Source organism: Anopheles coluzzii, chromosome 2 (assembly GCF_943734685.1).
Source record: "Anopheles coluzzii chromosome 2, AcolN3, whole genome shotgun sequence".
In the NCBI taxonomy this organism is placed as follows: Eukaryota; Metazoa; Arthropoda; class Insecta; order Diptera; family Culicidae; genus Anopheles; species Anopheles coluzzii.
The window spans coordinates 32,220,504-32,235,476 of NC_064670.1; the positions used below are offsets into that span (position 1 = coordinate 32,220,504).

Below are 14,973 nucleotides of genomic sequence, written 5' to 3' on the forward strand. Positions count from 1 at the left end.
CCTGCTGTTTTATTTCTGCGCCTAATTTCCCTTCATGCACACGCACACGCCCAAAAGCGCCTGATAGACGGCAAAGCTGGTGACGTGTCTGCGCCACTGAAGCCGTACTGTCAAATCGAGCTGATGAACAGTGAACAATCAGGGGTTCTTCGGACCTGCTGTAAACACGTACCAATCGTAACGGGAATATCGTGAGCATAATTGTGCGCAAAGTATGCTCTGTTGCTGTTGCTGCTGCTGCTGCATCACACAGGTGTTAATCGTTCACTAATCCAGGTAAGCATCGAAACTCATGTGAAAAGCTGCGTGCGTGTGTTTTCCCCCCGCATCAATGCGCGAGCGTCTCTTTTGCGTGTGTATGCAACAAGTCTGACATTTACGCCCCAGAGAAGAAGAACTGTGTCGAGGGCTTGGGTTTGTGTTGTGTGTTGTAAGAAGCGGGCGATGCTTCATCGAGCGCTTATTTTTTTTCGGTGTGTCCTCCCGTGATGTTCTTTCATGCGTGCGATTGGTTTGATTGCAGGCGCATAACTTTCCATCAGAACGAACGTTTGCATACCGATGCTCTCACGGATTCCAGAAGGGATTCCAAGTGATCGTCGCCGTACTCTGCTTTTTTGCGCACACCGCGTCGGGTTGTTGCTGGTGCATAACGAGAAGTGAAATCTAATTGAACGGAGCATACCTGTACACACAGCGACGACTACGACCACGACGACGACGACGTCAACACGGCTACGTTGCCCCACACAGAAAGATGGTTGGTCGACGATCGCTTGGAGGGATCCGTACGGGGGGTACGAAGAAGGAAGAAATACTGTTAAACGTTCAGGTGAACGGCGATGACGAGATCGATCTGGTGCCCGTCACCAAGCAAAAGGATTACCGACGCAGCGCATCCGGCGTCGACGATCGGGAAGGCGATGAGGAGGAATCGGACGAGCTGTCGGACAATCCGGACTCCGACCCGGACCTGCTGGAGACGGAGGACGGCCGGCTGATACTGGACATGAAGCGCAGCAAGCATTGTGGCAAGTGTAAAAAGCTGTTCAAATCGTCGGCAGTAAGTAGCGGCTAGCGAAGGCCAGGTTTAGTAGAAGTTTGTTATCGTTATCCCGTTACCCCTTTGCAGGAAAAGAAAGACCACAAATACAAGTGCCCGGGCGTGGTGGATGAGGTGCAGGACGTTATACTGAAGGAGCGCAAGGCGGCGAAGCACGCGAACCCGGGCGAAGAGTTCCACAAGTACTGCAACCCGAACCCGGACAATCCGTGCTACTGCTGCGGGGAGGATGTGAGCACCGCCCACGTCGGCCACATTCGGTGCAAGTTTTGCCCGAAATCGTTCAAAGCGTACGAGTACATGGAGCGGCACCTGAGCTCGGTCCACTCCGAGTCGGACGCGTTCCCGTGCGGCTACTGCAACGCCAAGTGCAGCACGCAGTCGGTGCTGGACGAGCACGTGAAGACGCACGACGAGGGCAAACCGTTCGCGTGCATGGCGTGCGGGAAAGATTTCACCCGCCGCTACCATCTGGACCGGCACGAGAAGCACACCAAGTGTGGCACGGTCACGAAAGAGATCGCGGTGCTGCCGTGCGAGGTGTGCGGGAAGGAGTTTACGCGCATCGACAATCTGCGCGAGCATTTGCGCTCCCACATGGGACAGGGCGCCCGGAAGCGCGACTACCAGTGTCCGTACTGTGCGAAATCGTTCTACGGCTCGTCGCTGCTGAACATACACATCCGGACGCACACGGGCGAGAAGCCGTTCCCGTGCGATCTGTGCCCGATGTCGTTCCCGTCGACCGGTGCGCTGCGGAAGCATCGCCGCAAGCACACGGGCGAGCGGCCGTACCGCTGCGACGAATGTTCGGCCACGTTTGCGGCGCGCGAAACGCTCAACCGGCACCGGAAGACGCACACGGGCGAGAAGCCGCACGAGTGTGACCAGTGCGGCAAGCGGTTCATCCAGGCCACGCAGCTCCGGGCGCACGCACTGACGCACAGTGGCGAGAATGCGTTCCAGTGCAGCGAGTGCGACGCGTCGTTCAACCGGAAGGCGCGGCTGAACGATCACATCAAGTTTACGCACCGGGGCGAACACCCGCACGAGTGTGACCAGTGTCCGAAAACGTTCCTGCGCAAGGAGGATCTGGCGCGCCACCTGCTTATCCATTCGGAGAGCAAGCGTAAGTAATGGGTTAGCGTAAGGGCGATGGAGGTGCGATAACGATTGTTTTATTTCTGTTTGCAGCGTTTGAATGTTTGGTGTGCAATAAGTTTTTCACCACCAAGCATGCAATCCAGCTGCACCAGCGAACGCACGACGAAGACAATCCGGTACAGTGCAAGGTTTGTTCGGGGACGTTCAAGCGGGAAGACTGCTTGCTGCGCCACATGCGCTCGAAACATCGGTAAGTGGGATCTGGTTCCATTATTCCCTTTTGCTAGTTGTTTAGCGGCCATTTTGATCAACCCATGCACTTCTTCCTCCAACAGTGACTACTTGGACCAAATCATCGAGGACACCGAGAAGGAAAAGATGAAAAAGCTGATCGCCAAGAGGGACGCGGAAAAGGAGGCGACGGTCGAAATTGACGGCGCCGTCTATCAGATCACAACGATGGAGGACAATCCAGCGCAGACGGTGGAAGTGTTCGAGGTGGTGGAGATTCCGGCCAGTACCGGAAATGCGACGCCCATCGCGCTGCCTCCAACCACCTCGGTTCCGTACGACCTGCTGCCGATCACGGAGGATACGGAGGTCATTTTAGGTGCAAACGAGGAAGTGGAATTTATTGACAAATTGAAGACGCAATCCACCATACTACCACCTGTAGTGGTAGCCGCGAAGAGTGTGAAAAAGGAAAAAGATTCGCTGAAGGAAGTAAAGCTGCTGCCGGCCCCAGCGGTCGTGACTGTTGCAGCCGAACCCTTACGTACAAAGCCAGCGGAGCCGGTGGTTGTTGCGACCGCTAAGCCGAAGGAAGCCAAGGTTGTGAGCATTAAGGGCAGTGAGGCGATCTCACCACCGAAACGGCAAAGCGTTCCGAGCGTCCCGAAACCGAGCGCAAGTGCTGCAACCGCACAACAAAAGCAGGAAGCTGTAACACCCCGTCCTGCAAAGGAGCTACCGACAAAGGCGGCAACTCCTTCCCCGAAGCAACCGAAAGAGCAATCGAACCTTCCCACCGTGCTGGCGGTGGAAAGTGTGAAGCGTGTCAAGCCGGAACCACAAGTGTCACCACCGCCAGTAGCACTACCGCCGGCAGCTTCGCGTCCGAAAGAAGCAAAGACAAAGCCGCTGCCGGTGGCGGAGGAACCGAAAGCGAAGCGCAAACGTGAATCGAAATCGTCCACCACGCCGAAGCGTGCGCGCGTGATGGATGAGGACAGCATACCGATCTTCCTGAGCGATGATATGCTGGAGCAAAAGATATCGGAACTGCTGCAGATGCTGATGGGCGACGACATGCTGACCAGCTTCGGCTGGCCGGACGCACCGGTGGAGGAGGTGCTAGGCCGCGTCATCCGGGGCTGCGGACATCAGCCGGCAAAGGGCGAGGAGGTCGGCGACCACACGACGCGCATGCGGGAGAACACGAAAATACTGTTCTCCGTTACGATGGACGACGAAGACATTAAGGCGCTGCTGAACAATCACACGGTCGATGAGGTCATTATGCATGTACTGAAGAACAAATGATGATGATGGTGGTGGTGGTGGATCGGTGGCTTTCCGCCCAAGCGCCAAGCGATGTCAGTGTGACCTGTACGTGTTAGGGAGCGTCTTTAGTAGAGAGGGTTTTCAACGGCATACGGTAAGGTGCAATTGGTTAAAGTTTTACGAGAGTTTTTACTACCTTTTAACATCCAGCAGCGAGATTTACAACTTTGTGGCCTTCCAAAGACCTTATTGCTACACAACTGTAAGGTTATTGAGAGTATTTTTTTATTATTATTCACCGAAGATTATACTATTGGATTGTATTGTAGAGGGATACAATAAATGTGAACTGATTAACGATTTTTTTTCTTGCTAGGGGAAAAGGCGGTCTTTTGAATGTGTCGAATTTTGCACGAATAAATTGCACGACAAGGGAACATTTTCTTCCCTTCCCATAGCGGCACGTTCTGATGCATTTACGCTTTGGCATATAGCTTGTAGGGAATGCAGGTTCGCTACATAAACTTCAGCGCGATCATGCCCGCTAGAATGACCACCTCCATCACGATGATCATGATGAGAATGAGCTTATTGTACAGCACATTCCTTTTCATCGCACGGATGATGGCGCCGGATTTGCTCAGATCATCGTTGGCATTTTCCAGCCGGCGCTGGCTCCGCAGCAGTGATTCTCGCTGCACCTCAAGCTCGTTTATTACCTAGCACAAGAAAGAAGGAAACTTGTTGGGAAGAGCCGTGGACATATCCTCGCGAAGTACATTCGGTACATGGCACACTCACCTCATGACCCGTATGTTCCGTCTCGATGGCGATCTGATTCGATCGGGCCAGACTGGCGGAGGTGCGCTCTAGAATCTGTCGTCCCTGCAGGACCTGCTGCCGGTGTTGCTCGTTCCAGTCGTAATCGGCCATTGCTACTAGCCGAGCTGTGTGGTATGGGCCACTAATTCGAGACCGACGAAGTGCGTAAAAGCGAAACGTTTTGTTGTTTGTTTTGGAAGGAATGTTTGTGATATCTGTACTGCGTTTTGTGTATCACCCTGTGCTGTCAAGTCGGTTTGAAGTTTGAACGTGTCGGAATTTTAGTTCGAAAAACTGTTCGAACATCTAAAACTAAAAATTGAGATTTTCATCGCAAAAATTGAAAAATTTCACTGAAAAAAGCTTCTTAAATAGCCCAGCTAAATGCATCAGTTAATATTACAACGAAATTGTATTTAAATCCCATTTGCTATGCGGACTATGGGACATTCTGTCATTTCAGTCCGTCACATTGCACTATGGGCCACTTCGTTTGGTCACAAAACGCGATAGAATCCGCTGCTGTCAACGCGCACCGAGACCGCACCGTTCGCAACCGTGGGCCATTGTGCTTCGCTTGGAAAACACTCTACACGCAAACACTCTCAGGACAGGGTCCCGCAAAAAAGGTGTGTGCACTGCCCTGCGGAGTAGTGAGTCTCTTTTTCATCTCTTCCCCTCGAGGCAACGATAGAAAACGGTGCTCGGACGTGTGAAAAATCACAGTCAAAGTGGTTCGCTCTGCTTCCCGCTGGATTCCTTTCGTTGCGTGTCGTACGGTGAGGTGAGGCGTGGTAGTGTTTTTTTCTGTTTGCTACAGTCACGAACGAAAAACGAAAAGATATTCATCGCCATCAGCTCCGCTAGTGCTGCTGGGAGGTGTAGAAAACGGGGGAGATGGTGCAGTAGCTGTGCCAGTAGGAAGAAACGACCAGGGAAACGTGTGCAAAAATGCAGCGCGTGTGAATGTGTGTGTGTGTGTGTGTGCGTCAGCAATTGGGCGAGTTTGCTCCCATTTTCTGTGAATCTAATTTTGAGCGGGTTCTTGCCGTTTTCGTGTATCACCGCCACACCTCGGCGGACCGTGAATAGGGCAGAAGTTGGAAAAAGACAAACCATTCCTCTAACCCCCCCTTCGCTGCCTCTGCATGCATCATCCCGTTAGCCCGTTGGTCGGTTGGACGGACGGGGAGTTTCGCTTGGCTGGATCGGCCGCCTGCTCTGCGTTGTGTTGACCGACCGTGCGCGGATGTGAAAGGTGGAACCGCCGGAACGTTGTGTGCAAAGAAAATACAACAAAAAAAGGGGAGCCATTTTCTCGTAGCTGGTGCTTCTGTTTTCTTCTTCCTCCGTTGCCGTCACTGTGAATTTTAAGGGTTTTTTTTATGGAAAATGTGTCCAACCCATGGACGATAGAGAATTATGTCTTCAAGTAGGCGGCGGTGGTGGCGACGACGATAGTGTGGAGAAGAGTACCGAATTCCAAAAATAAAACCCCTACTTGCATGTGGCTGTGTGTGTGTGTTCTCCTTTACACGCTTGTGTGAATGTGTGTGTGTGCGCATGCATGTGGAACACTTGTGTGCTGCATATGCAAGTATGCGTTGGATGGTAGTTTGTTTCTGCTGTCGAGGTGTGAAAAAATAAACTCCAGAACTGTTGGGACCGTGCAAAGATTGTGCTTTTCTACGTGAAAAACACACTTTTCCTGCCGCCGCACGTTCGGCAGCTGTGATGCACTCTGGTCCGTAGCGATACTGGCGCCACCACCACTTGCATCCATCGTCGCGTTGCAACGTGCGCCTGCTGGCGGCGATAGTGGTAGTGGTGCTGACACCGTACAGTCATTCCGTGTGGACGACTGGGATCCGTGTGGAAAAAAGCGGGAAGCCGCGCGCGAAAATAAAACCAGGTGCGCGTGCGTTGTAAACAGAAGTGTGCACAGCAAAGTGTGTGTGCGTGGGGCATAGAGAGAGAGAGATAGAGTGGGTTAACAGCACTATAAAACACAGGACGGTGATAGGTTGTTGCAGTGAACACACACAAAAAACACAAGTGTTAAGTTCGTGCCTGTAATTACGGATTAATACACATTAAAACACTTTTTTTATTTGGTTTCATTTTGCTCTTTTCTTTTGAAATAAATGTATATTTTACTCAAATCTTACAGGATCCAATCGCCGACAGCTCGAGTGATGTAATGAGTGTGTGAAGATTTTCAACCCCACAGCAGAAGAAAATCAACCAGCAAGTGAGCAAGAAAAACCCCAGCGGGAACACCGCATCATCGCCGGCTTTTTTTTGGGGATTGTTATTAATAAAACAGCACAACCCCGGTGTGAGGGTTTTCTCCCCCCACTCTCCTGTGTGTGTGTGCGTGTCTGTGTGTATGGTTGCTGGTGAGACGATTGTTTTTCGCGTACGCAATCAGCTAAATTCGTCGTCCGTCACCGGGCCGCCCTATCCCCAGGGGTTTGCGCACGTGCGTTCTTGTGTGTCAGCCAATGTGTACGTGAGTGTGCGTGTGCCCGTACCGTGTGCCTGCGTGTGGATAAAAGAATTGTGGTCCCGAGAATTTTAATCTCCACCAAATCACCAACCCCGGCAGAAGGTCTAGCAAAAAGGGCTACACCCGAGCAGCAGCAGCCCCAACCGCATCGTATGCGTGTACGTTTGCTTGAGAGCGTTAGAAGAGCAGTGTGTGTGTACGTGTGTGTGTGTCATCGTAATGTGATGGAACTGTTGCGCGTTGTGTCAGTGCTGTAATACGTGCTCAACCATCCAAGTAGTCAGCTTTTCGGCAGGCAACAGAGAACACTTTTGACGGCGAACCCGAACGCAATTAGGGAAGCGAGGAAGGCCGCGACGCTAGAACGACCCGTTTTTCCGTCGATCCATTTTCCCGAAGTGTCCAAATTTACGCATTGTGTTCCGCAGAGGCTGAAAACTGTTGCGGGGGCAGACAGAGAGAGAGAGTAGGAGAGAGTATAATTTCATCGCATCGCCCGGTAGAGGTTCAAACATCCACCGGCCAGTTAAGCAGAGCATTGTGTGATTTTGTGAGCGCTTGTGAGTGTGTGTGTGTGTGTGTGTGTGAAATCGTGTCAAGAAGGATTTCCTGCGGCGGAAAACTAAACCTCGAGAGCGGACACCGCTGCGCAAACTATCAAAGCTTCGTGACACACCCACCACCCACCGGGACCGCTGCGCTACTACGATGGGCGACTACACGCTGGATGTGGACAATCTGATTCAGCGACTCCTAGAAGGTAAGCGAACACACAAACCGACAGCATAATCTATCCTTATCGTTGCCCCCCATCGTTCTCGGTTTCATTCAAACCTGCTCCCCCCAAAAAACAATGTCCTTTCCACCCCTTTTACACAACATACATACAATTTGCGCAAGAATAAACCCCGTTTGGACGGGGGAGGACGGTAGGGATCAATTATCCTCCCGGACCATCATTATCATGCATTTTCGTTAAGGGGGGGTTCTTTTCGTAACACCTCGTGTCTCATCACGGTAAACTCCATGAAAATGGAAAAGAGAGCGCCTTTTCGGCCAGTCGTGTCGTGGGGGAGAGCAGTGGAAAATGAAAATAAAGGGGGACACAACAGCTAAGGTCCATACTCACTACATATACGCACACAAACACAAACACACACACACAAACACCCCTTGGAACGTCCATTTGTTGTTCACCCAGTGTTGTATTGCTAATGTGGCGTGAACACGCTGTCTCTCGTTGGTTTTAATTCACTTTCCTTCACTCACTTTTACCTCTTTGTTTTTTTTTGTCCCTTTGTAATCGCTTTATCGATTGCACTCCACTCCTTTGTGTGTTTCACCTGCAAAAGATCTTTGTTTTGGTGGAGCTTTTGCTTTGCTTTACTTTCAGTCTACTGAAAGCAGCTTCATTTAGCGTTTAACTTCTCTAACCTTCAAGTCTTATCCCCAACCCCCCTCCAAGTAGTCTCTCGTGTGACGTGATACGCTTTTTGTTTTCGTTTCCTTTATCGTTCGACTTCAGTTTGTCATTTCAAACGACTCTAGTCCTTTGCATGTATTATCATTTGTAGTACCTTTTGATTCAAATTCGATGTCTGTATTCAAATTCGATTTTTGAAATTTATTTTGTTTTTTAATTAATCGTAACGAGAGCATCAAATCTCCACCCAACATTCTTATAAGCTGAAGGGGTGCTTTTGTTCGGCAAGAGGCAACCCGACCCGGACTCCATAGTAACCAGTAACCAGGAGATTGGTGACAGTATTGTGCACAAACCGATGAAGCGTCGATCATACAGTTGGAGCGCAATCTGGCCCAGAAAAGGTCTTGCAGGTCCGTTTGTAGCTCGCTCAGGATGGCTGCGAGGGTTAAGGGTGGCGTGGTTTAGAACCGCAAATGACGTGAAAAACGTCAATAGGGATTCCAATTGTATGGCCATTTCGTCACGCTGGCACGTTGAATTTCAAAGTTCTTATAAGCAATTTTATGTTCATTCGTATTTTGAAAATGTAATAAGAGTTCTTTGCCTCCAGAAATCTATTCAATCTGGACGATTGAGACACGTTTTTTTGCGACCACGCTTGGATATACAGGCACTACCCAATTTTGTGTGAAAATCGAACGTATCAGAAAGTAAATGCATAAAATATGCTGCTCGGACAAAAGTAATGCCACAAACGCGAATACTCCACCGTCCCAGAGGATCTCCCCAGTCACGTGAGACCTGATGCATCCACACACACAATCCCCAATGGAAGTGCTTAAAAGTTTAATAACAACCAACAACCCCCTTCTTGTTGACCGTGTTCACACCGAAAATAAAAGCTCGCCGGGGGTTACTTTGTAGGGTTGATGGTGGTGGCGGCGCACGGTCGTGTGTCGCGTTTCCCTGCCCGGACCGACCAATGGTCGTGTCCCACCACCTTATCGCGCCACCTTCTCTCGTGCCGCCTCAGAGGCCACCGAAATTAATAATTAAAATGCTCGTTAGGTTGTCGATTGATGATGGACCGACCGATTGGCAAGTGTAGTCGGCTGCCCCATCAACCCCCCTCTTCGCCGTCCCGTTATCGGTCCGATCGATTGAAGTGCCAGCATCGGGTGTGTTTGTTCGTTCGTTTGATGATGGGTGATGATGATCGAGGAGCGATAAGGAGAGTTGTTGATGGATGGAGTCGAGCTCTCACGTTCGTCCTTGGGGCGTGTTGCTCCGTCCTTCCTTCGTTTATTGCCACCCGCGCCTGACCCTTTGTGGGCACGTGTTTGTGTGTGTGTGCTTGTGTGTAGGCTGTGCTGGAGATTATCCGTTACTGATCCTTCTTCCAGCCCGAGTGTGTGTGTATTAACTTTGGCTAAAGCTTTACTTCATTACACGCCTGTTATTATTATCATGGCCATATTTTTAGCTGTCGGGTTGAGGGTTTATTTATCTCCTCCCTTGTGCTCTAGGAGCAGGCCGTGTGCGATTGTGTGAGTGTACGGTGTGTATTTTTGTACATGTAAACAATCCACGGATCTTCGGGTTCTGTTTGGAAAATCGCCCAAAATTGCACCACCTTCCCTCGCATCGCCCCACACTCTTCTCAGGAGGGGAGGAAGCGTGTTTCGTTTTCAATCGCGAAAAAAAAGGAAAAACAACACGGTAAACCCCCCACACTCGTCTTGTCGTTTTGTCCCCTTCGACCGGCGTGCGATGTGGCCCGTTCTTGATGTTGTTGTTCCGTTCGGTGTGTGTGTGTGTTTGAGCCTTCTGTGCCGGTGTGGGGTGACCGTGAAGTGGTGAAGCATATCTGTTTTATTTTGTTCTTGCACACGTCGGTCTTGCCGTTCGAATGGCGCTCTGCCTTTTGGCGCTAATGTGTGGCATGTGTGCGCGGGAAGGAATCGGAGGGGGGAAGGGAGAGATGGTTAGAAAGCTCTATTATTGACTTCAATTGATTGGGGAATATTTTTATCGCCCGTTCGCCAATCGATATTTTGCGACAGCGCGTTCTCGGTGTGATGTTATTTTCGGATATGGTGCTCTCTCTCTCTCCCTCCCTCGTTGGGGCGCCACTGGGCGGTGGTGGTGGTGGTGGGACGCGCTACTTTGCGCCGTATGTTGCGCCGCAGCCCGGCATCGGATTATGTTCTTGCTGAGAATGAGTTGTATATGAATGCTTGATCAGCTGCCAGCCCAGCCAAGGTTTCGTGGATCAGCCCTGCTGCTTCAAATGTGCTTCAATACTTCATCTGCATAAAGAGAGAAAAAAGAAAACAAGTAGTCATGTAACGGGCTGAACTGTTTTGGGTAATTTGAATAGGTTTTAAATCGATTGTAGGTACTTGTTGTCGGATTTAGTAGAAGCTTTGTTGCCGCTTGAGCACGGATGACTACAGTGTGGGCATTGTGGGTTTTAGTCATCACGCTAGTATTCTAGTTCAAGGAACAAAATCAAGATGTGTTAGTTGCTCTAGGTCATGTAGGATACATAACATGATTGTTTTTTTTTTTTAACAAATTTGGAGCCTTATTTTTTATTTTTTTTTATTAAGAATGAAACATGGGTAACCCAGATTCTGATTCATGAATCCGAATGAATTCTTGTATGTAAAAAGTTGTATTAATCTCTACAGATTTATGAATTTATGAAGATCATGAATTTCGAAACACTCTACTAGAGTAGTCGTTGGACTACTCATCATCTCTAAAGCTTCACAAATATCTGTAGAACCTCTTACTTACTTACTTACTTATCCGGCACTACAACCGCTTTGCGGTCTTGGCCTGCCTCAGGAGTGTCCGAAACCGCTCACGGTCTCGCGCCTTCGTCTGCCTGTCCGTTATCCCGGCCTTAATGGCGGATCTCGATGGATGGCGGATCTCGTATAGCTCGTCATTACATCGGCTCCTCCATTGTCCTTCCACACATACGGGGCCAATTATCCTTCTGAGCATCTTCCTCTCGAACGCGGCTAAGAGGGCTTCGTCAGATTTGGACAGTGTCCATGTCTCAGAGGCGTATGTGAGTACTGGTACTATATAGGTACTATATAGTCCCAGCTTCGTCCGTCGCGACAGGTTCTTTGAGGTGAACTGCTTTTTCAGGCTGTAGAATGACCGGTTGGCAGCCAGCATCCTTGCGCGCAACTCAGCTTCCATGCGATTGTCGTTGCTGACCTTTGACCCAAGATAGGTGAATTCTGGGACGACTTCAAAAGTGCGTTCACCTATCTGCACGTCACGCCTACGTAGATTCTGATTATTTGTTGGTGGGCCCGCTGATGTTGCCACCATCAGTTTGGTCTTTGCCTCGTTTATCTGCAATCCGAGGCTCTCTGCCGCCTGCTCGATCCCTTGGTAGGCTTCTGCTACATAGGAGAGCCGCAGACCAATGATGTCTATATCATCAGCGTATGCCAGGATCTGGGTTGACTTATAGAAGATGGTTCCCGTAGTCTCCACCCTCGAGTCACGGATGGCCCTCTCTAGCGCCAGGTTGAATAAGAGACAAGCAAGCCCGTCTCCCTGGCGCAGACCTTTGGTGGTAGCAAAAGGTCATGAGAGTTTTCCATCCACCCTCAGCTGGCATGTGACGTTGGTCATAGTCATTCTAACTAGCCTTATCAGTTTGGCCGGGATTCCAAAAGAGCTCATAGCGTCATACAGTTTTACCCTGGCTATGCTATCATACACGGCTTTGAAGTCAATGAAGAGTTGGTATGTGTCGTGTCTGTATTCAGCCATCTGCTCCAAGATCTGCCGCATGGTGAAGATACCTCTAAGGATTAATAAATCCCTTACTCTGTTCATTTCACTTCACTGCGATATAAGTGATTTGAAATCAGCTTGAAATCAGTATCACCGCACGTTGACCGCTACTAATTCTAGGTTTTATGACTCTTTTAAGCTTTATAAGTCTTTAAAGGTACATGAGTCTTTAGATATTCATATAAATCTGGATAAATCAAATCATAAGATATTTATGAATCTTTGCATGCATATTTTCTCGTAATTACATGTTTACTAATGACTTTTACTAATGAATGATTTTTTACTAAAGATACCTCAAGCACCACACTAATCAGTATCAGCAGGTTCCATATGGAAAAAAAATCGTACGCAATTATGTGTTTCTAGTGCGTGGGTGCCTTTCGTTACCACCTCTACTACAGTTGCTGACCCAAATAATCCCGTTGATCATTTGGAGCAACAAGCGAAAACAAAAAAAAACGAAGAAAACATATACTTTGCTTAATAGGAAATCTTTACCCGGCACATTGTACGGCTTCAAAATTCTAGTGCATGAAAAAGGGGAAGAAATGGAGAGATGCTAAAAAAACCCACCACCACCCCGTAATTAAGAATCATTCATTGGCGAGGGTGATGAATGTTTCGCTATCCGCCGCCCGCGAATCCGTTAGATCCCGGAGGTGCTGGGTGGTTTTTTTTGTTATTTCTCTTCTACCAAGATGCCTCGGGGCATCAGCGAAATAAACAGACCAAAGAGAGGGGAACGAGGCAGCAGCAAGGGAGGGCTGATCGTGAATGATCTTTAAGAGAGCGGCACAGTGGGCGGAAGAATTGTGGTTACCGAGGGGAAAGAGTAACAAAAGGTGTGTGGAGTGTGGGAAAAAATAAAACCACATTAAACGTGTACCTTGGCGGAGGGCCGCCGCTATGAGTCCGCAAAAACCAGATGGAGGTGGTGTTGTAAATTCATTTGGCCAGGTGAGGGAAGATGCAGGCAGAAAGGCACAGAAGAGCGTCTTCTCGAATGGGTGATGATCTGATTTTGCTTCCACTCCGGTACACCCTCCTCCGGATTCTCATCTCCTCCTCCTCCTGTGTGTTGGAAGTAGTAGTTGTTTCGATTCATTCTATGATAATTTCCTGCCTGTTGTTTCTTTTCTTCGTTGGGTGGATGATGTGGTTTGCGGGCGAGTTTTGTACCGTTCGGAGGTTTATCTGCTGTGCATCCCTTTTGCTATTTAGCATGGATGGATGTGATGATTGTGTTTCTTCTGCCCACTTCCGCACCCGATAGTCGGGGCAGTTGTCTATTTCTTGGTGGGTGAGAGGAATTAGAGGTTTTTTTTGTTTTGCAGTTTGTGTAACATCCGTACCCCGTTCAGTTGTGGGCTTGTCGGTTGTAGAATACCGCTAAATGGTAACAACACCCACCTGCTGCTGGCCAATGGTCTGTGTCTGTGGATTGTGGACTCTCCACTACAGTCGATGGCGAGAATGCATAATGTGGGTAAAGCCAAGAAACGCTCGCTTGAGTAGAACACCTACAATCTCGTGCTTTTCGAGAGAAGGGAGAGGAGCAAAGCTTGTGCGCGCGATCATCCGCTTCGGTAATTTGATTGCGGTTTAAACGAAACACGTTTTTCCTTATTTTGCATTTTACGGGAAGTACCAAGACCAACTAACCAACATACACATCACATCACAAGTACAACGCTGCTGCTTTGATGGATGGAGTTAATTACTTGTGCGGGGTGTTGTGCAAATTAAGCGTGACTCAGATGGCGGCTTTTTAGTTTGTTTCGATTAGTCATCGATCACCACACAATAATAGCAGAGTAGTGCCCCCTCTTATGTAATGTTGCTTTATACTTTTCGTTGAACCCACTTATTAAAAAGATCCGATCCAGAATGGGTATTGAACGCACGATCTGCGGCTCGGTAGAACAGCTACCTGACACTGCACCACGCACCGCCCAGCTAAGCTATTCGTTAGTAGGTAAATGTAAATGGATTTGGCACAGCAGCGTGCAATACTATCATTTTCAAGATCACGTCTCGACTCGCACAAGCGTGTCGTATTGATTTAACGAACAGGGTATTGATGCTGTGAACGTGAAGTGTTGCAGTATTGAATAAGATTTTCCCATTCAGCACAAGTACATTAATCGGTGTTTCGCATTTTCACTTCCCTAGCGCCAAAAACCATCCGATTGTGTAATGGCTAAATGGCTTCACGGCTTCCGTTTCTCTTGCCTGCTCATTTCGCGAAAGAAAACACTTGAAGCGGATCGTAACGGACTTGGCGCGAAATGAAATCTTTTCTCCGTACCCCGTGTGTTCTCACGGCGGTACTTAAGCTACCTCCTCGGGGTCCCTCTTCGTCGCACGGTAGGTTTCAGAGTTTGTGTGTCGCCTCGTCCGATCTGGGTCGCGGTGTTCCGAAACGGCCGTGCAATGCTGTGTTGCTGTCGGACGAATCGGATCACTCGGAAAGGAGAGTGAGAGAACTACGTCAACCTTCTCTAGGCGGTGGTGCGCACGACTGCTGATACATTCTAACTGTGGTCACATAAGGAAAGTGGAGCGATAGAAATAACAACAACAACGACAAAACGCCCCGGAGAGGCCACAACACCATCCACTTTGGCTACTGCGGCAGCTTCGAATGACACTCGATAAAAGTCGTTACTGCATGACCATTTGTGGGTGGTGTGGCGTGTGGTCGTCCCGTCTCGT

The 14,973-nt window shown here is 49.3% G+C and overlaps 3 protein-coding genes across 8 annotated transcripts in view; 2 read left to right on the forward strand and 1 right to left on the reverse strand.

The window, feature by feature from the left end:
- Window positions 1–66: 66 nt before the first annotated feature.
- Window positions 67–4,028, forward strand: LOC120951811 (protein suppressor of hairy wing). 3 transcript variants are annotated; one of them, XM_040370749.2, is made up of 5 exons: window positions 67–276; window positions 524–1,063; window positions 1,133–2,192; window positions 2,258–2,417; window positions 2,503–4,028. In XM_040370749.2, exons 2-5 carry the CDS (start codon window positions 758–760, stop codon window positions 3,707–3,709), a joined length of 2,733 nt encoding a protein of 910 aa, XP_040226683.2. In that variant the 5' UTR covers window positions 67–276; window positions 524–757; the 3' UTR covers window positions 3,710–4,028. The 3 variants fall into 3 exon arrangements, with proteins under 3 accessions (XP_040226683.2, XP_040226685.2, XP_040226684.2); XM_040370751.2 differs by having other exon boundaries at window positions 698–1,063; XM_040370750.2 differs by lacking the exon at window positions 67–276 and having other exon boundaries at window positions 297–1,063.
- LOC120951815 (uncharacterized) lies at window positions 3,934–4,716 on the reverse strand. The gene is made up of 2 exons (XM_040370760.2): window positions 4,472–4,716; window positions 3,934–4,389 (listed from the first exon to the last, which is right to left on the reverse strand). Exons 1-2 carry the CDS (start codon window positions 4,601–4,603, stop codon window positions 4,186–4,188), a joined length of 336 nt encoding a protein of 111 aa, XP_040226694.1. The 5' UTR covers window positions 4,604–4,716; the 3' UTR covers window positions 3,934–4,185.
- Window positions 4,717–5,017: 301 nt separating this feature from the next.
- The window catches only part of LOC120951814 (serine/threonine-protein phosphatase PP1-beta catalytic subunit), a 35,648-nt gene continuing 25,692 nt past the window's right edge, over window positions 5,018–14,973 (forward strand). Inside the window, exons 1-2 of one of the 4 annotated variants that reach the window (XM_040370757.2) lie at window positions 5,018–5,121; window positions 6,663–7,761. In XM_040370757.2, coding sequence (XP_040226691.1) covers window positions 7,710–7,761 — 52 coding nt within the window. In that variant the 5' untranslated portion in view covers window positions 5,018–5,121; window positions 6,663–7,709. Of the gene's footprint in view, window positions 5,277–6,662; window positions 7,762–14,973 lie in introns of all 4 variants that reach the window. The other 3 variants (XM_040370756.2, XM_040370759.2, XM_040370758.2) reach the window with 3 other exon arrangements.